The sequence below is a fragment of the Schistocerca serialis genome, chromosome 11, assembly GCF_023864345.2.
Source record: "Schistocerca serialis cubense isolate TAMUIC-IGC-003099 chromosome 11, iqSchSeri2.2, whole genome shotgun sequence".
NCBI lineage: Eukaryota > Metazoa > Arthropoda > Insecta > Orthoptera > Acrididae > Schistocerca > Schistocerca serialis.
In genome coordinates, this window is record NC_064648.1 from 43812130 (window position 1) to 43834199 (window position 22070).

A 22070-nucleotide genomic window follows, 5' to 3' on the forward strand; every position below is an offset into this window, starting at 1 on the left:
CTTCAGATAAAGAGTGTAATTATGTAGTACATTATCGAATTCTTAAACAATATTTATCTTTAGGAATGAAAGTTACAAAAATACATAAAATTTTAAAATTTAAACAATCTGATTCATTAAAGAAGTATATAGATCTAAACACACAGTTAAGAACTAAAGCTAAAAATGATTTTGAAAAACATTTCTAAAAATTAATGAATAATTCTGTATTTGGTAAAACAATGGAGAATATAAGAAATAGATAAGATATAAAATTAGTTTCAAATAGTAAAGTATGTGAGAAACGTGTAGCTAAACCAAACTTTGAAAATAGAACTATATTTTGTGAAAATCTTGCTGCTATTCATATGAATAAAACTGAAATAATATTTAATAAACCTATTTATGTTGGATTAAGTATACTTGATTTATCTAAAGAATTAATGTGTGATTTTCATTACAGAGTTATGAAACCTAAATATAGAGAAAATATTGAATTATATTATCAAGATACAGATACTTATATTTATAATATTGAAACTGAAGATTTCTATGAAGTTATGAAATCAGTGATTCATTATTTTGATACAGGTGATTATCCAACAGATAATTTATATAATATTCCACAAGTAAAGAAGAAAGTTGTCAGTAAAATGAAAGATGAATGTAATGGAAAAATAATGGAAGAATTTTGTGGCTTAAGAGCAAAGATGTATGCTTATATAGTTGGTGACAAAATAGAAAAGAAATCTAAAAGAATTAAAAAATGTGTTGTTAAAAACAAAATGAGTTCAGAAGATTATAAAGATAGTTTATTTAAGAATATAGAACAATATATAAAATTTAATATAATTAAGTGAAAAACATGAAATATATACAATTAAAGTGAACAAGAAGGCACTAACTCCTCATGATAATAAAAGCTATGTTTTAGAAAATAGAATAGATACATTACCATATGGTCATTACTCATTACTGAAAATCTAATAAAAAATTGTTATATATCAATCTGATAAAATTTATTCTATGTAAATGGAAACTACTTTAATCATGAAGCTAAATAATTTATATTTTCTAAAGAAATTAGAAAAGTAAATGAGCTAGAGATAATTGTATTATATAATATTACACACTGTGAATATTTAAATACTAGATTTGGATAACAACTTTGTCTAGAACTTAATAATAATTTTAAAGTTATTTTACCAAATAGATTTTCTAAATTAATTGACGGTTTTGATTTTGATATAATTGAAAGAGGACAAATGAAATTAAAATAAAAAAGGAATGAAGGAACTAAAAAAAAAGAAATAATGAATTTCAGGATATAGATTTCTCAATGTAAAAAATTTACTTCTGTTAACTAATACATTTACTTATGTTGACAATGTAAAATAATTTTATATACTTAGTCTTTAATATAATTTTAACAAACACGTTTTCCACGAAAGACAAAAATAGGACAACTTTTCGGACTAAGAAAAAGTCGTTAAAAATGATTTTTATATACTTACTCTCTAGTATAATCTTAAAAAACATGTTTTTCACAAGTCGAAAATAGGACAATTTTTTGGGGCTAAGAAAAAGTTGTAAAAAATGCTTTTTTAAAAATTGGATTTTAAAATAATACTTAATTCTCTAATTACATTACATTCACCTATGGGAAATATATGTACAATAAATGACTTTTATTATATTTATTATTATATTAATAAATTATATTATAATGTATTATATTATTATTAGGTAAAAGGGACAGAAGATAAAAAATGTATGTTCTGGATAACTAGGGCAATTTTATGAGTGTCGACAAACGATTTTTTATTTTCATAAAAGTGAGGTACTGAGCCAGAAAATACATTTTTTTATCTACTTATATACCTCAACTTTGTATCGGTATGTTGAGTTTTCTATCTCTGAGAGTACATCAGCATTAAATGAGCGTAAGGATCATAGAAATGGCATAAGGTAGATTGTTACCAATGCTAATGTAATTAACATAAGTCTTATCAAATCACTGTTCATGTACACTGGATACGTGGCAACTAAGGTGGTTAGTGGGGGTATACAAGTTATTCTTCCTTAGCTCTCATCAGTAATTGTACATCAGTAAACATTTTATATTAGAGTATCTTAATATCATGTTTACATTCATTAACAGAATTTGCCATTCTGTATTACCATACGGTCATATGACATAAGGGAATAAAATAAGAAACTTGTTTATTATGATGGGGGATAACAGCATATACGGTATCTGCCGTCAATGACTTACAGTAGTTAGGATGCTCATAAAAATGTGGCATTAATAATGATGTGTATTCATTTTAGCAGATTAACATCACACAGACATAAATCTCATTCACACAACTGTCCTAAATGAATTGATCCACACAACAAATAAAAAAAACGAAGTACAATAATCTGAGATAAAAATGTATGATAGGATACTTTCCACAAATTACAGAACATTATGTGTACCACCACCTAACTGTTAAATGTTCAATTAATATGTAATATACCATACCAGTACAAATGTAGTCATAGATTTTAATGGTCCTTAGAATGCTTAGGGGAAGAAGGGCTCTTTCAGCTGCACTTGCAAAATGCCTCATAGAGTTTCTTTCAGAGCTACTAAAATATATTACTTATGTTAAAACAAGAGCATCCTAAATATAAAAACATGTATGAGTGGACATGATTCTTCCTCGTTTTCATACAAATCATACAACTCATTGGAAACGTCATAAGGACTACTCATATTATGAAACCAGCATAGACACAATTCTGTGCAAATCATTATGTCATATGCATGTCAGTAAGTCAAAGTAAAATAAGCAAACTACACGTCCTCATTTACGTTATCTTCTGTTATTGGCACATAAAACTGCTTATAAATGCAGGGTCCAATCCTGCCTCGGGCATGGATGTGTGTGATGTCCTTACGTTAGTTAGGGTTAAGTAGCTCTAAGTTCTATGGGACTGATGACCTCATATGTTAAGTCCCTTAGTGCTCAGAGCCATTTGAACCATTTGATTGTAAATTATGTCAAGATCTCTTATTCCTTAACTCCGTCTTATTACTGAGCAAGTCATGTGGTTGATTTTTGAAGTTGTTGTTTATTTGCATTTCTTCAGGCAACGTACCCTTAGGCAACGTATGAAGAATTTGTATGACTGAATCTACGTCAGGTTGTTGTACTCCTCTCGCTCTGGTTGTTGTGCTCTTTAAATTTGTCACTGGAATATGAGCCTTGTAACATCTGGTCGAGGTGTCCATGCTGTAACTCTTACAATTACTGGCAGTGTACATTGATCTAGTTTCAAAATGTGAATGCTACTTGCATACACTTTGTGAGGGCAGAAAATGAAAGCTGTGCTTATACAGAAATCTGATCCACTGGCTTGTTCACTAGTTTTCCAGGAACGGCTCTCCAGCTACTGGCGAGACATGGCGCAGCTGCTCTCGCTCAGTGCGATGCACTACTCACAGCTGTTGGTTCCCCTCGCATTCGAAGATATGGTAAGTGGACTTTTCTCCTCCTCTTATAAACTGCCTTATATGTATAGGGGGTGAGAATACGACACACACCGAGTGGTCAGTTCTTGGAGTGTGTTTCCCAGTTTTGCTGGTTCACACACCAGCTATCTTTGGTTCTCCTGTCCTAATACTAACCATCTGGAAGAATTCTGAACCAACCTCTACTTCTGTGAGCCTTTTGGGGCTGTGATACAGGGAGGCCAAGATCAGAATGGTTAGAGATAGAGAAGAAAATAGTGTGTATCTTTCTTTTTTTCGTATTTGCTCGCTACTTCCTTAACAGATTTAGGTAACTTTGCATCAGATCCTGCTTTACAAGTTGAAGCCTGTGAGCTTCATATTTAGTGGAGACTGGTCTAGAGTCTCTGTCTGGCATTTCATGTCACCATCAGCATCTTCGCTTCCTCAGAATCTCTACTCCTAATGGAAGGAGGAAGATAGGGGTCTGGGATCACATAGCCAGCTAATTGCAAAGTTTAATAAGAAAGTAGGTAAATAAAGTTTTACACACTGATATGGATGCTGTCGTGGAGAATATCATAAGGATACTTTGCCAAGGGTTAACAGCAGGTGACACGAAAATCATAGCATAAGTAGACGATGTGATTTTACAGAGAGAGGATGACCAAAAAAGATCAAGAACATTAGTTTATTAGTCTACAAACGCTGGAATATAGCTATATCTTTCTCATCCACAGTGATACAACTCATAACTCGAAGCGCATTTATTACAGAGAAGCCAAAATTCGATGATGTTGGTTCAGTACTAGTCTGTAAGTACCCTAGGGTCAGCTATAATTTATGGCACAGTAACAATTGAGGTTCATAAGAAATGAGTAAGTTGACATCTAGTCCTATAAAATTACTTGTGCTCAACATGGAGGATCGTCGAATTCACGTCTCCTAATTAACCTGGATACATACCACATAATTTATACAGTTCGATACAACTGTGCAAACTCTTCCCACCCTAACAGTCACTTGTCCATTTCCCGCGACTCCATGACCAGACAATAACGCAGCTGACACTTGTGACTCGACACCAGTAGTGGCCCCGTGTGGTCACCACTGCCAGCACTGTCCATGTGACACGACAATGCCCCAGCCGCCACAACCACAGAGGACGGGCAACAATAACGAAAACCTGCATTTGAGGTCCACCAGTTAGCGCGTGTTACGCCTCCGAGTGGCTTTGTTAAAGGCACTGTGCCATTACAGTCACAAGAAGAATATTTAATGAATATGTCAAGGCCAATGAAAATCTGTGCCAGACTAACCTGAAACCGGATGCTGCTTTCTGAGAGCATTCATCTTAGTCGTTAGTCTTTCTGCACGTGTCTCCTGGCATAACTCAAACCTTTATCGAGTCTGAAGTCTATAATTTATGAACACTACTACCAGTGATTTTCCCACTAACGAGAATAATAGCTATGTGGTCTTAACACATAGGATGTCCACGGAGCATTATGACCGTTTGATTCTGACAGTAGTATACAAGGAAAGCAAAATGACGTAGTATGATCTGTGTCTTAGTGTAACTTTTTGTGGCGCATGTAGCAACGTGAAAATCCCTAAAGTCTTGTGTGACCTTCATCATGGGTCCTTTGACAAGAGGATTAGGGACTCCTGTTTCAGTGAATTGATAATACTGTGGGTAGATTAAATCTTTTCTCTGTAACTATTACGGGTGTTTGCTGGATGGTAATGTCAAAGACTGATACTTGTGGGTCCCGTATTTAAGACTGGTTTCTGCTGACATCATATCATGTCGTGTCATTGCATCTTGTTTTCGTTACCATCACCCATGCATTCAATTTCAGCAAAGGCTATTTACCTTATAAATATCCAATATTGTGTAGATTTAGTACGTCACAGCTTGCGAGAATGTTTAAAAGACGACTTCTTCATTACCTTTGTGGTGCAGCTTACGCTTCGTTGATCATACACTGCACCTGCTTAGGAAAAATGTAATTATGAAAAGTCATTCCGTAAAACCAATGTTTTACAGATAGTTTCGATTTAAAAACACACTTTGCTTTCTGAATGAAACTTAAGTTTTCAGATAGCTGTAGCAGTCTTGAGGTACGCGTATTCCAGATAATTCCACTCGTAGTTCTTCACTACAGCCCTGCAAAGAGGTTGGCAGGGCGTGTTGTTGCGCAGATAAGGATGCAATCTACGATTTCGACCCTACAATAAAGTAAAATAATCTTATGAATATAAATCAAGGTAGAGTATACAGCTGACTGTCTTACAGGACCCCCCCCCCCTTTCCTGCATCTCATAAAAGTGACTCAGTATGGCCACTCTGGTATCGACTCACCCCATGATGTCGCGACAGTTCTCCCTCAATTTTGGACATTGCTCTTCTCCTCAACACGACGTCGAACTCCTAATAACTCTGCACAGAAGAAGAAGAAAGAGACGCACTTGATCAGTATGTAATGAAGGAGAAATAAAAAACCGTATTCGATCACTGATAAGAATAGTAATACATGTATTTAAATCTGTTGTTGTGTTCATTACTGTAATACACTTCCAGCAATTCATCATCAACTGGCATGTTTGTCATTAAGGGCATATCCAGCATGGGCACTAGTGGAGGTGTATGAGGTCGGCAGGGGAATGTGCCTGAGAGAAGACTGACAAACTCAAACTACAACACAGGTGCAGATGTACCAGCAGCTGGTGGTTGTGTCAGAACACCGATGTTCTCATAGAGCATATCTACAAACAAGAGCATCTCAAAAATAACAACAAAAAATTTAACACTGTAGAATACTCACGTATCTGCCTCTCAAAGATCGAAGTCCCTAGGGATCATCATAATCGTCATCATCATTATCAGCTGCTGGTTTCAGCTCCCACAGCGAGTCATGGCTGATTGCGTCTGGAATAGAAGAAGTAGAAGCGATAAGAATCACTTATAAACAAAAACACTATAGAAAATATGTATATTTACTTTCATCCTCTGCCAAGCTGATCATGGTGAATGACATCACACGATCGTCGGTAAATAGTGACAACAGTGTGGCGTCATCATTGTTATCCAATGTGGGTGGGCGCTTACCGCAGTCACCATCATCGGCACGGTTACCGCAAGAGCGCTTCACTCCGACCTCAGTGCTGCCTGGCAGTCGGAGACAGAGTAAGACTCGTGTGGCCCTCCGCAGGGCTGTTTACAAACCTCTTCAGCCACGTAGCGCGCGCTGATGAAGAATTCAAGTCGCAGTTCATCACGCGCCTTCTCTCACCACTAACATTACTTACACATAGCGCCTTGCGACAGGTCCCAGCGTGTTGGTACACGTTTGAACATGCCTCTCTCAACTTGCTACTACTCTCATTACTTACAAAGCATGGGCGCAAAGCAGCACAAACGGGTTTATTTCTCGGAAGAAGAATTTCACATATTAAACGAGTAGGATTATGCTATGACAGAAATGCTCGAAATGGAATATGCTGGCTGCAAGCAGCTGCTGATCGGCTACGTTTTGAGTGGCACATTGCAGACACTTGGAAAATCATCTCGACAATTCCCGAAAAAGAGTATAGATGACACGCCGTAAATAAACAAAGCTGACAAAAGAACTGCAAAAAATGAGGTTTGAAGTATCAAAATACACTACTGGCCATTAAAATTGCTACACCAAGAAGAAATGCAGATGATAAACGGATATTCATTGGACGAATATATTATACTAGAACTGACATGTGATTACATTCTCACACAATTTGGGTGCATAGATCCTGAGAAATCAGTACCCAGAACACGCCTGGGTATTGAGTCAAACAGAGCTTGGATGGTGTGTACAGGTACAGCTGCCCATGCAGCTTCAACACGATACCACAGTTCATCAAGAGTAGTGACTGGCGTATTGTGACAAGCCAGTTGCTCGGCCACCATTGACCAGACGTTTTCAGTTGGTGAAAGATCTGGAGAATGTGCTGGCCCGGGCAGCCGTCGAACATTTTCTGTATCCAGAACGGCCGGTACAGGACCTTCAACATGCGGTCGTCCATTATCCTGCTGAAATGTAGGGTTTCGCAGAGATCGAATGAAGGGTAGAGCCACGGGTCGTAATACGTCTGAAATGTATCGTCCACTGTTCAAAGTGCCGTCAATGCGAACAAGAGGTGACCGAGACGTGTAACCAATGGCACCCCATACCATTACGCCGTGTGATACGCCAGTATGGCGATGACGAATACACGCTTTCAATGTGCGTTCACCGCCATGCCGCCAAACACGGATGCGACCATTATGATGCTGCAAACTGAACCTCGATTCATCTGAAAAAATGACATTTTGCCATTCGTGCACCTAGGTTCGTCATTGAGTACACCATCGCAGGCGCTCCTGTCTGTAATGCAGCGTCAAGGGTAACCGCAGCCACGGTCTCCGAGCTGATAGTCCGTGCTGCTGCAAACGCCGTCGAACTGTTCGTGCAGATGGTTGTTGTCTTGCAAACGCCCCCATCTGTTGACTCAGGGATCGAGATGTGGCTGCACCATCCGTTACAGCCGTGCAGATAAGATGCCTGTGATCTCGACTGCTAGTGATATGAGGCCGTTGGAATCCAGCAAGGTGTTCCGTATTACCCTCCTGAACCCACAGATTCCTTATTCTGCTAAAGTCATTGGATTTCGACCAACACGAGCAGCAATGTCGCGATACGATAAACCGCAATCGCAATAGGCTACCGACGTGTTGAAACCACACAATTCTGTGGGCAAGAAACGGTACATTCTCCAAGCAATGTGGTAGCATATCTCACAGAAACACCAGGTTATGTGGACAAATCAGATAGAGAGGCAGCAAATAAGGTCCTACTGAGTGATCTTGGATAATGCCCTAAAATACCTTGACAAATAATCTTTGCTGTTGGCCAACGATATGTGTGGCGTGGGGATTGTCCTCATTCCAGATCTGGCTGTTTGGTTGTTGAAGACACCATCACGGATGAATGAGGCATCATCTGCAAACAATACAAACTGTATGAAGTTTGCCTGTGCAGCGCTGTGGCCGATAATAGATTGACACAAGCAGACGTAGAGTTCAAAGTCCTTTTGTCCCAGTGCTTGCACATTCCACCTTTGCTTATTCACTGTGCACTGAACACAGCAACACACCTTACCATGAACACGTCACAAGCTATCTGATGCAATGGACCACTGACAGCAGAGATAGTGGTGTGCTTCCAGCACAGGTTAATGCGCCAGTGAGATGCTTGAGAGCTATGAGCCTAGTTGTGTACAGCAGGTCTGTTTGGTGGTCAGGGGTGTACACTGTTTATCAGCTGCTACTGTTCATCTGCACAACGGACACTCGAGATCTTTGCAAGAGTACAAAGAACTGCTGGCATCATTGCAACACATGCATTGAGTCTGACAGTCGTTGCTTGGACCAATTACTATGAGCTCCATTGTTGTTAGGAGGTGATTGCTCTGTATGTCCTTAACACAATAAATATGCATTTTCGAGCATTGGTTCCCTAACTCAATATAATCTGTTGTGGAACCCCTGTCACCTGTTTCAGTACGTCCCAAAAGGATTGGTACACCACGTATTGAGAACAAGAGTAGTTCTGTCACTGTTCCTTCGACCACTACTGATGTAGTGATGAACACTCGCATTCCAGGACAACATACTGGGTGATGCAAAGGTAGATAAAAAAAAAAGGAAAACAGAATGGGTAAGTGCGAGAGGGACTCACGCACTAAGGGTTCTGTACAAATCCCCCATCCTGGGAATCGAGAATACCAACGAGTTTTGACTGTTATCGAGAATCTGTATCGATACTGGCGAGATATTGGTCCAGGAATACCAAGATCGGTTCAGAATATCCACATTAGCTCCTCAGCCTACAAAAACAAACAAGAATAAGCGAGCAGGGGACTTCAGTTTATGTATGTAGGGAGAGAAGATTTAATAAGACATTTCTGTTTATCTACTAAAAAATGACTACAACACACATTTTATGTTTGGATGCAGTAATGTTCGTATGTTATGATTATATCAGATGATGAATGCAATGTATGTCCAAATAGCAAAAGATATTTTTATGTGATATAATTACAACTTAACAAGTTTCAGATTTTTTCTTCATTTTTTCCTTCGCTTGTAGCAGAAAACTTAGTTGTTGTCAAATCTCATGATTCTAAGTCAATGAGGAGCACCCTATAGGTTTCAATGAGTGAGTTTCCGAGTATCAAAATGTGTAACGTAAATGGCCATATCTTTTGATTGCATTGACTTAGAAACTTACAATTTGTACAACGCCAAGGGAGCATAGACCTTAATATGTGACATAAATTTGAATTTCGTACCCGAAACTGGTCCAGGAAGAATGATCTTGACACTCCGACAGGCAAATAGACAGACTGATAAGAACATGAAAAAGAAGTACTTTTTCGTGTTATATAACTAGAGATTAATAATTTTCGGATTCTTTTCCTTTACTTACGCTGTGAAACCTTGATTCTTGCCAAATTTCACTATTCTGGATCAACGGTAAGCACCTTCCAGGGTTCGACGAGTGAGTTTTCGAGTATTAATAAATGTGACTCAAATGGCCGCATCTATAAGGGTTCCATTTCTACAGACTGAGACATGGAACCCTAATCATTCCACAGTATTCTCTTTCCATCCACCGGAATTATTTCGAGACATCTTCTCTGATTTGGCTTATCTGTTAATGTCAGCAAGAGCAACTGGGACAGGCTCATTTTTTTCCCCTCTGAAACTTGCAAAGTCAATAAACCGTGCTACATTCCTTCAAATCTGCAATATTCGAGACGTGTTCAGATATAGACGGCATCGGGTTAGATGACGAGCAAGAAACTGAAAATTTTCGGCAAAAGCGAGCAGCCAGGCAATGGACAAACGCTACAAAATTTTGAGTGAAACTGACATTTCATGTGTGCTCCATTAATTCAGACAATTTTTCTGATATGGAGCGGCTGATGCCTATAACTGCGTTTGTAAGAGGTCGCAACATGTGTTCAGGTTTCTCACAGCGTTGGTAACGAGTAAGATTTTTACGGATTTGTCAACAATCTGGCCATTCTATTTTCGAAAATCGTTCCAATGTTTGAATTGAACCTCATCAGAGTCCCAGCCACGCCATGTGGCTCCACATGTGGGAACTCGACGCTGCTGGCAGCCTCAGAACGTTTCTGTCGGACTTGCCGTCACAAGAGTTTGCTTTCATACATTCAGACGTTTGTAATGTCAACTACCAAGAAATATCTCCAGCTCTCTTAGATTCACAAATGTGTGTATTTAATAAAACACCACTAGGCATCTGCTGTGCATTAATGTTTTAGTACCTGTACAAAACTGAATGTACTACACTCTTGCACTGGCAGTAATTTCAGTGTTATGTACTAGTGGTACATGTAACTGTAAATTAAGACAGGCTGCTACTCGTGAATGTCATGCAAGTAATTTGAACTATTTTCTGTGTGTCTCAGGGTAACCACACGAGTGGTCAGCAACTCCACGGTTGGATCAAGGACGTGGAACGTGTGAAAGACATGCTGCACACGAAATTAATCGGATTGGTACACGACGCGCAATACGTCAGCAAACAGGTAGAGCACTACGAGATGGAAGAAAAGGACAGGCCAGGACGCTTGATATTCAGGTATGAACCAGTGTACACTCACATCTTTGTTGTACTCACTAAGATTTATTAAGAGTTTATTTCACTTTTAACCATGGAAGTATTCATTACTGATATAGAAAATAATGGGATCATTTAATTCAGAATGGTAGTAGATGGTGACGGAAACTCGTCATTTACAGTTTTTTGATTGTTTAGCCTTCCATTTTTTTATTCGTATTTTGTCTAAAAATGTGCCAAGTATTAAATAGCAGACGAGCGGAGAAAACCAACACAATGAACGGTGTTACTGATTTGACTAGAGAAAGTATTGACGGTTGCAAATACATCCGAAGTTTTCATAATTCGTGGAAATAGTGATGTGGAACCTGACACGAAAACTGAGCGTGTCACCACATTATGTGGGAAGAAAAAAAAGTCATCTCCAGGACAAATTACGCTAATACCGTGTAGTAGCTGCTCTAGCCCATATATTGGCATCCAGTCGGCGAGGCTACAATTCATGTTCATCTCAATATACGAAGGAAAAATCTAAGTAGTGATGAGGGAAGACGGGAAGACGCCAGAAGAGGGGAGAAAGCGCACATATTTTGTCCTGTGGCCGGTGTCTTTAAATCAGTTCGTAGCACAGAGACTAAATACTGGAAGTTGTGAGTGAGAGGAAAGCGGAGTTGTCTCTCGAGTGGTTGACATGTGTGGCCCTGGGAGGGAGAGGTGTAGGAAATATGCTGGCAGTATGGAGGGCGACAAGGTGGCTCCCTATGTGGGAATGGGTGAGCTCCCAGTAGGTCTTGTGGTGATGTTCTCCGATTCCTTTAGGTGGCTTATTGTGGCGTAGTTATGGAAGTGGAAAACGTGGATAAGGATGGACAGTTAGAATCTGTCGTGATTCTTATCAATTGTTGGTTGTCCGTTGTGCATTAGAACAGTAGCAGCTGATAAACAGTGTAAACTCCTGACCACCAAACAGACCTACTGTACACAATTACAGTTACACCCGAAGAGGTTGGTACTAGAGTCACTTTGGAGAATTATGTGTCTGGGAAGTGGACTAGGTCTTTTCAAACGAAGGTGATCAACTAACATCCCCAGTTAAGTTCATCATGGTAACTGATGTGGTATACGGGTGTGGAGAGGCAGTGGTCAGTGTGAGCAAGGAACTTGTGTGGTGTAGGGTGGCTTGAACAGAGAAAGGCAGTAGCTGAGGTGTCTGTTAGGGTGGTAAAATACATACTCCGGATAAAGTGTTATGCAGGATTATTTGCAGCCAACTGGGGCTGTTTTTGAGGAACCCTATTCTTACTCCACATTGGTTATGGTGTGGGGATTTTTGGTTCGCTACTCCACGACTGTCATCGGCATTGTGAGTGGGTTACTGATTCACTACATATGGAGACCTGCAGATAGTGGGATTCGATAAAAGAGCAGATGTTATGTCAGGAAGTGAGCATGAAGGTACGAGTGGTAGGGGAGGCTCTAACTCTGAGCACTATGGGACTTAACATCTGTGGTCATCAGTCCCCTAGAATTTAGGACTACTTAAACATAATTAACCTAAGGACATCACACACATCCGTGCCCGAGGCAGGATTCGAACCTGCGACCATTGAGGTCGCGCGGTTCCAGACTGTAGCGCCTAGAACCGCTCGGCCACCCCGGCCTGCCGGTTGGGGAGGTGGATTGAAAAGTGTAGATGAGTATATTGTAAGACAGGGTTGTACTACACGAATAAAGCTGCAATTCAGGTTGCACAGTACTTGTGGAGTTCGAATGGGGTGTTTTAGGCTAGGCAGTAGTTTGAGTTACTCTCATGAACACTCGTCAGTTGGTACAGATATAGGGAAATCAGACCGCTTTCAGAGTAAAGACAGTTCTACTGCAAAAATTGTATCATTAAAGTGTAACTTCGTAGAAAAGCTCCCGAATTTACTGCCATCCAGGAAAGCTCTACTGCTCAAATTATTCTTGGAACCGAGAGCTGGCTGAAATCTGAAGTGGAAAGCTCTGAGATATTTAGCGAGTCGTAGAACGTGTATTGGAGTCACAGATTAGACGCCACAGGAGAGGGTGTGTTCATTGCAGTAGACAAAAACATTGTCCATATTGAGGTCGAAGTTGAGTGTGTCAGTGAAGTCATCTAGTCGCTTATTACATCTATAGGTGAAACCAAGTTAATTGTTGATTGTTTTTACTAGACACCCGTGGCCGAGCGGTTCTAGGCGCTACAGTCTGGAATCGCGCGACCGCTACTGTCACAGGTTCGAATCCTGCCTCGGGCACGGATGTGTGTGATGTCCTTAGGTTGGTTAGGTTTAAGTAGTTCTAGGGGACTGATGACCTCAGATGTTAAGTCCCACAGTGCTCAGAGCCATTTGAACCATTTGAGTGCCAGTCTGGCACACAGTTTTAATCTGCCAGGAAGTCTCTAGTCCACTGCTGAGTGGAAATCCAGTGTGGATACTTTTACATTGTTGCATAAACCATACATGCTTGGTTTTTAACTTTTAACCTCGCGGTTTTTGTGTTACAGGCGGCCGCTGTTGAGTGAACGCCTACTGCGCTATCAGCCGTGGAACCTGTCCTTTCCCGACGACTTCAGTGCGCTGTGCGAGGAGCGGCAGCCAGAGCTGTCGCAGGTGTTCAGCCTAGCTGCCTCACTGTACGCCGCCTATCGCGTCTACTGGTACGCTGCCGCTGAGTACATCGATTTATTATACGAAGATGAATTCAAGACTGTAGGTAAGTTTAATACCGGAACCCGTCCACTTCACGGTTATGCGCTGAAGACTGTCCAATTATTTGAGGACTGAGGTTCAAATACCCTTCTGAATATCTAGTTTTAGATCTTACGTGATTATACTTGCTACGCAAGACAATCACTGGTGCTCTTTCAAAAATCAGTTTTTCGACTGCTTGGCAACTCTCCATCTGGACCTGTTAAAACCTAACTACTCTATTTAGATGTATTATTGACTCTTTTATTATAAGGGAGTAAAAAAGACTACATACACAAATTTTTCGAGTGTTTAGAGAAGATTAAAAAAAAACAATTTATATGTGACACAAATTTCACAGGTGCACCCTCTACCTGCTAGTGGTCCGTGAAGGTTCCTACGCTAGTGATGTACAGAGACTGTGTGATGTTTTAGAGACATTACTCAAGTGCCAGCTGGGTGCTAATGATTGCATAACACACTCGAAACATGTGGGTATTCCACAAATAATGGTTGTAGCCTCAGCCTAACAGGCAACCGGCTCACCTGGGGTGTCTGCTAGTGCCTGGTACACCGAACAACTCGTCTCCCTCCAGCAGGAGCCCCGCAACATCTCTAAAAAATGCCCATCCAACAGCACTTTGAACACCGTCTCTGAACATCAGTGGAGGTAAGACCTTCATACATCTGTGACATTTGCTTCGTATACAATAGTGTCCCTTTTTATCTTCTACAAACACTCTAAAATTCTGTACATGTAGTTTTTATCAGACCCAGTCTAAGGCTTGTTTTAAAAATGGCGATAGGAATCTGTACCATAATGGCTACAGACAAACTAATTTTTTGTCAATACTGTAACTGGTGTAGTGTTCTAAATTTCTCATGTATTATAATGGTATGATACTGTTCGTATTTACTAATTTTCTTTGATGAATAATATTTCGACTTGTAACTGAACAGTTAATTGGGCAAGATGTAGTGTTAATGTTATTCTTACATATGTTGACATCTTGGGTTGTCGGGTGTTCTACCGGATATCAGCGTCGTACTTGCACGATATTACGGTCACGTAGCTCGTAACCTTCATCAGGTGCGACCTGAGACTGCTCCTCGAGTGGACCTGGTCCAGTATTTATGCCTATGGCCTTCCTCCTCCACCAACGGCTGCAGGCGCTTCCTCCGTGGTCCGCGCCCAGTCCCTGCGACCTGCTGGAGCGTTGCTGCTCCGTTTTCCGTCCGCTGCGGTTCTAGGTGTTCCCTCTGCGGTCCGCGCCCACCAGTCGCACTTCTGGGTGTTCCATCTTCGGTCTGGTGCGCCTGGCACTCCGTCAGGGGCTCGTTTTCCATCTCCATGTCTCTGGTTCTTCTGTTTGTGTAGTGTTGCAGCTGGCCCCATTGCTCCTTTAACAATTCCAGAGCCGGATCCCAGGCTCTGATTAGCTGGTACCCTGTGTCACGGTTCATAAGATCGTCAGCCATTTTAATTTCTATCGATTCTCTTATAACACTGTCCCAAAATCTGGGTGTTTGTGCTAGAATCTTGGTATCCTCATACTTCATGGCATGATCTAGTTCTAGACAGTGTTCAGCAATGGCTGACTTAGTCACCTGTCTTAATCTAGTGTGCCTCTGATGTTCTTTGCACCTGATCTCCACAGTTCTTGTCGTCTGGTCAATGTAGGACATGCCACATTGACAAGGTATATTGTAAATCCCTGGTTTTCGTAACCCCAGGTCGTCTTTGACACTCCCCAGCAGTCCCCCGATCTTGTTGGATGGACAGAAAACACACTTGATATTGTGTTTACGGAGGATCCTACTGATTCTGGCAGAAATAGAGCCAGCATAGGGAAGATATGCCACCTTCTTTGCTTCATCTTGATCTTCTTCAGGAACCTGTGGTATAGTGGCTGGTTGGAGTGCCCTCTCAATTTGTCTGTCCGTGTATCCATTCTTGGAGAAAACTGTTTTGAGACGTTCTGTCTCTATAGGTAGATTCTCTTGGTCTGACAGGGCATGTGCTCTGTGGACCAAAGTCTTCAGAACCCCATTCTTCTGTGCAAGGTGGTGACAGCTCCTGGTCTGCAGATATAAATCAGTGTGTGTTGGTTTTCGGTACACACCGTGGCCAATTGATCCATCTGCTTTCCTCTGGACTAGTACATCCACAAATGGCAGCTGGCCATTCTTCTCAAGTTCCATGGTGAACTTGATATTAGGGTAGCATGAGTTAAGATGTTCAAGAAACTCATTGAGCCTGTCCATCCCATGTGGCCAGATCACGAAGGTGTCATCCACATACCTAAAGAAGCATGTGGGTTTAAATGTGGCTGTCTACAATGCCCTCTCCTCAAAACTCTCCATAAATATGTTGGCAACCACAGGGGACAGTGGGCTGCCCATAGCTACACCTTCAGTTTCCTCGTAATATTGGTTTCTGTACAGGAAATACGTGGATGTCAGTGTATGACTGAACAGGTCCAACAGAGCACCGTCAAATTTCTCTGCAATCAGTTCTAGTGAGTCCTTCAGTGGGACCCTGGTGAACAGCGATACCACATCAAAACTAACCATGATGTCCGAATCTGTGATGTGCAGTTGCTTGAGGCGTTGCAGGAAATCTTCTGAGTTGCGGATGTGGTGAATACATTTCCCCACATATGGAGACAGGAGACCTTTCAAGTACTTGGCTGTTGTGTACGTAAGTGCCCCAATATTACTGACAGTTGGACGTAGGGGCACGCCCTCCTTGTGTATTTTAGGCAGACCATACAGTCTAGGTGGCACTGGCGCTTTTTCCCGCAGTTGTCTTAAGATCTTATCCGGCATCCCTGTTTCCTTCAAGAGAGCATTTGTCTTCTTGCCCACCTTGTCCGTGGGGTCACACTCCAGAGTTCTGTATGCAGGGTCCTCCAGAAGTTGGCGTACTTTCTCATCATAATCCACCCGCTGCAAGATGACAGTGGAGTTCCCTTTGTCTGCTGGCAGTACCACAATGCTGTTGTCTTCCCGGAGTTTCTTGAGTGCAAGCCTCTCCTCGGTTGTGATGTTCGATTTCGGCGGCCTGGCCTTGGTGAGGGCCCTGCAGGTCTCTCGGCGGACTTCCTCTGCCACATTAGGTGGAAGTGTGGCTGCAACTTGCTCTACTGCACTGACGAAACCTGAAATGGGTACATTTCTAGGGGTCGTAGCAAAGTTGAGACCCTTGCTGAGTACCTTTAGGGTTGTATCATCAAACTGTATGCCACTCAGATTCGTCACAGTGCGTGTCTCTTCCATCTGCTGTGCTTTCTTACTCATGTGGTCAAACTTTGCAGATTGGCAAGATGAGGCATTCCTTCTAGCACACTCAGCTAGAGACCAGGAGGCACGGTCTACTCAATCCCAATCTTCTCTTGTTGAGGAGGCTGCCATGTACAGATGAATGTGTAACAGCTCCCTGGCCACAACATCTAACCTGTGGCGCATATCTCGAATCCTCTCTCTCACCAGTGCCATGCTGGCTCTCCGTTTTATCTTGTTCGCCGCTCTGTAGTTGATGTGACGTTTAATTCTGGCGAATACTGGTACCACTTTTCCATCTCGACACCTCAGCAAAAAACTGGGAGAACTCAGCATCTTACCTTTCTTCTGCCGTAGCTTGTCCAGCTTCTTGATACATCTCCTCCCCGCAGAGACTTTTGATGTAACTCTTCAGGCTTTCCCAGCGATCTAATGACATCTTGGATTGTCAGGTTTTCTGCCGGATATCAGCGTCATACTTGCACGATATTTCGGTCACGTAGCTCGTAACCTTCATCAGGTGCGACCTGAGACTGATCCTCGAGTGGACCTGGTCCAGTATTTATGCCTATGGCCTTCCCCCTCCACCAACGGCTGCAGGAGCTTCCTCTGTGGTCCGCGCCCATTCCCTGCGACCTGCTGGAGCGTTGCTGCTCCGTTTTCCGTCCGCTGCAGTTCTAGGTGTTCTCTCTGTGGGTTTGGTGGGCGTGGACCGCAGCCTGAAGAGTTACTTACATATGTTAATACTAGGTCTGAGAAAACTCTGTACGAATGTGTAATCGTGATGGAGAGTAGTTTTAAAAAGTTCCTCTTAAAGCGCTGCACACCAGCGAGATAGTCGGGTGCGAGTCGCCGGACTGTGCGCTACAGTGGGCACTCACGGCGGGAACCGGGAACAGCGGCAGCTGGGGGGGGGGGGTGAGTGCAGTGCATGCTGCTGACTTGACTGCTCGCCTGCCTGGGGAAGGCGAGGGAGGGGGGGGGGGTGGATGGAGCTGGCATGGGCAAAGTCAGTCAGGTGGATGTGAAGGTGTGAGGAGGCAGGGGTTGGCACACATTCAACGAATCTGACTATGTGGTTTCGTCAATCCAACATTCTGCTGATGTGCCCTCCCCGAACTGGTCCCACTACAATGATAAGATTTGAGTTGTAAACTTGGTCACTCATCTCGTTCACAAAGGCTGAAACATATACACAGGCTGGTCCATTGATCGTGACCAGGCCAAATACCTCACGGAATAAGCATCAAACGAAAAAACTACTAAAAACTAAACTTGTCTAGCTTGAAGGGGGAAACCGGATGGCGCTATGGTTGGCCCGCTAGATGGCACTGCCATAGCTCAAACGGATATCAACTGTGTTTTTTAAAATAGGAACCCCCATTTTTTATAACATGTTCGTGTAGTACATCAAGAAATATGAATGTTTTAGTTGGACCACTTTTTTCGCTTTGTGATAGATGCCACTGTAATAGTCACAAACATATGGCTCACAATTTTAGACGAACAATTCGTAACAGGTAGGTTTTTTTAAATTAAAACACAGAACGTAGGTACGTTTGAACATTTTATTTCGGTTTTTCCAATGTGGTACATGTGAACTTATCATTTCCAATGACGCATGCTGTTACAGTGTGATTACCCGTAAATACCACATTAATGCAATAAATGGTCTACATGATGTCTGTCAACCTCAATGCATTTGGTAATACGTGTAACGACATTCCTCTCAACAGTGAGTAGTTCGCCTTCCGTAATGTTCGCACATGCATTGACAATGCGCTGACGTCTGTTGTCAGGCATATTCGGTGGATCACGATAGCAAATATCCTTCAACTTTCCCCACAGAAAGAAATCCGGGGACGTCAGATCCAGTGAACGTGAGGGCCGTGGTATGGTGCTTCAATGACCAATCCACCTGTCATGAAATATGGTATTCCATACCGCTTGAACCACACACGAGCTCTGTGCCGGACACTCATCATGTTGGAAGTACATCGCCATTCTGTCATGCAGTGAAACATCTTGTAGTAACATTGGTAGAACATTAAGTAGGAAATATGCATACATTGCAACATTTAGATTGCAGCCGGTAAAATGGGGGCCAATTATCCTTCCTCCCATAATGCCGCACCATACATTAACCCACCAAATGCAAAGCATTATTCACTACATTAAACTTACCATCCTCGTCCCAACAACTCCATGCATTGGATCCCCACCATGAAAAATATCGAGTTCAGAACCATAGTTTTCCACACCATCAGTCGAACTCACTGTCATCATCCCAACAGTTTCTTGTGTCGCATCCCTAACATGAGAGACATTCAGTTTAGAACCACTGTTCTCCACAACATTCAGTCTCTTTGAACGTCCACATACAGTCCAACAAATAATGATAACATCCCCATTCACCTTTCATTTTAACATATAAGTCACCTACTCCAAAAACGAATCCTACTTTATCTTCAGCCACCCCAAAACATCAGCTTAAAACCTATACCTAACCTTATTTCTCCACATAACACATCAAGACAAAGCAATAGCGTACCATTCCATTCATACGTCTGTTCCATCAGCTCCAGCGAGATCATCATCACTCACATGTTATCTCAATGCTACAACTATACCTTAATGAAAATTGTTACAATCACATAACACAATCCCATTGTCACTCTACACTCTACAAAGCACAGGTAATTGCTACAACATACCATCAAGTGATGTTGCAAATGGGTGCTTGTGAGGTATCTTGATACCAGCCTCTCATTCTACAGACCAAAAAATCTCTGGCATTGGTAACATACATGAAGAAAACCACTACCACATTTTGCATAATATGAACAATGCATTGAAAAGGATTCATTGTGTTCATTATCCTCTCGTCCATAACAACCACATGTTGCGAAACAACCTCAACAAGCCAGACTCAGTGCCTCATATCTTAAAGATATCTTCATTGATCCTCATTGTTCCTAATGACTGTTCGACAATTCGGTACATACAGTGTCGCACAAATACAACGACCACATATTTTGCTCGCAATTTAAAGTACCTGTCCATAACACCACAAAGCGAATTAAATATATCATTTACAACACAAGACTAAAACGACACATTCCAGAAAATGCTGCTGAGACGCTGCTCATAACTCCATTACTTTCAACCATTTTAAAAATCTCTTATTTCCTACTAGCTCTAGTAAAGTTGTGTGATGTCATTCTGTATGCAAGTTTCTATCCCTATGACTTAAAGGTAGCGTCTCTGAATACTTAGCAAATCGTCCTGGGATACAAATTCAAACACTGCTACTGCTTAAATTTAGAAAATAATCATCAGTAAATCAGTAATGGTGCAGGGGCGGACAGAGTTTCAGGACGCTCTTTTGCCCTTGGCATGGGTAACTGCTCCTAAAAGCCTAAGGGTCAGCAGTGTTCAAAGGCAGAAGGTAATGGGAACCACTGATCTGTATCCACAGGGCATGTGGCCTGTAATTGAAAAGTATTATGATGACCCCTCCATTGGCGAAATATTCCAGACTAGTCCCCCATTCGGAGCTGTGGGAGGAAATTGCCAAAGGGCAGGTGCCCCATTGAATTATGTTTGCTATATAACTCCTTGTCCTACACATCACGCTTCTTTTGTCACTGTAAATCTTACTCAACAGCATATCTTCATCTGCTTCAATAACTTCACCTCGTGGTGTAGCCTCTGCTACATCAAAATCAATTATGTTAAAAACACAAGGAATTATTACAATAAATACCACCAATCATTTCTATCTCGTTAACTTCCACCATGGCATACATAAACATGGTTGTATGGTGGCACTCGCATCGAAGGTAAGATGGTTCCAATCCAGGTGATGGAAGAAATTTCCGTCCCTAGTATTTCATCTACATCTACGTGATTACTCTGCTCTTCACAATAAAGTGCCGGGCAGAGCGTTCAATGAACCACCTTCAAGCTGTCTCTCTACCGTTCCACTCTTAACGGCAGGCGGGAAAAATGAGCACTTAAATTTTTCAGTGCGAGCCCTGATTTCTCTTATTTTATCGTGGTGATCATTTCTCCCTATACGGGTGGGTGCCATCAAAGTGTTTTCGCAATCGGAGAAGAAAACTGATGATTGAAATTTCATGAGGAAATCCCGTCGCAACGAAATACTCCTTTGTTTTAATGATTGCCACTCCAAATCACGTATCGTGTCTGTGACACTATATCCCCTATTTCGCGATAATAGAAAACGAGCTGTCCTTCTTTGAACTTTTTCCATGTCATCCCTCAGTCCCACCTGATGCGGATCCCACACCACACAGCAGTACTCAAGAATACCGCGGACAAGCGTCGTGTAAGCAGTCTCTTTAGTAGACCTGTTGCACCCTCTAAGTGTTATGCCAATGAATCGCTGTCTTTGGTTGGCTCTACCCAAAATATTATCTATGTGATCGTTCCAATTTAGGTTATTTGTAATTGTAATCCCTAGGTATTTAGCTGAATTTACAGCCTTCAGATTTGTGTGAGTTATCGCGTAATCGAAATTTAGCTGATTTCTTTTAGTACTCGTGTGAATAACTTCACACTTTTCTTTATTCAGGGTCAATTGCCACTTTTCGCACTATACAGATATCTTATCTAATTCGTTTTGCAAGTCGTTTTGATCATCTGATAACTTTACAAGATGGTAAATGACAGCATCATCTGCAAACAGTCTAAGACGGCTACTCAGATTGTCTCCTAAGTCGTTAATATAGATCAGGAACAATAGAGGGCCTATAACCTTTCCTTGGGGAACGCCGGATGTTACTTCTGTTTTACTCGATGACTTTCCGTCTTTTACTACGAACTGTGACCTTTCTGAGAGGAAATCACGAATCCAGTCGCAAAACTGAGGCGATACTCCGTAGGCACGCAGTTTGGTTAGAA

At 41.6% G+C, this 22070-nt stretch overlaps 1 protein-coding gene across 1 annotated transcript in view; it reads left to right on the plus strand.

Annotated features, from left to right (window-relative positions):
• Positions 1-3400: 3400 nt before the first annotated feature.
• LOC126427136 (uncharacterized) overlaps positions 3401-22070 on the plus strand; it is a 32826-nt gene continuing 14156 nt past the window's right edge. Inside the window, exons 1-3 of the mRNA XM_050089360.1 lie at positions 3401-3502; positions 10997-11169; positions 13679-13887. Of these exons, the coding sequence (XP_049945317.1) occupies positions 3431-3502; positions 10997-11169; positions 13679-13887 (454 nt within the window). The 5' untranslated portion in view covers positions 3401-3430. The remainder of the gene's footprint in view (positions 3503-10996; positions 11170-13678; positions 13888-22070) is intronic.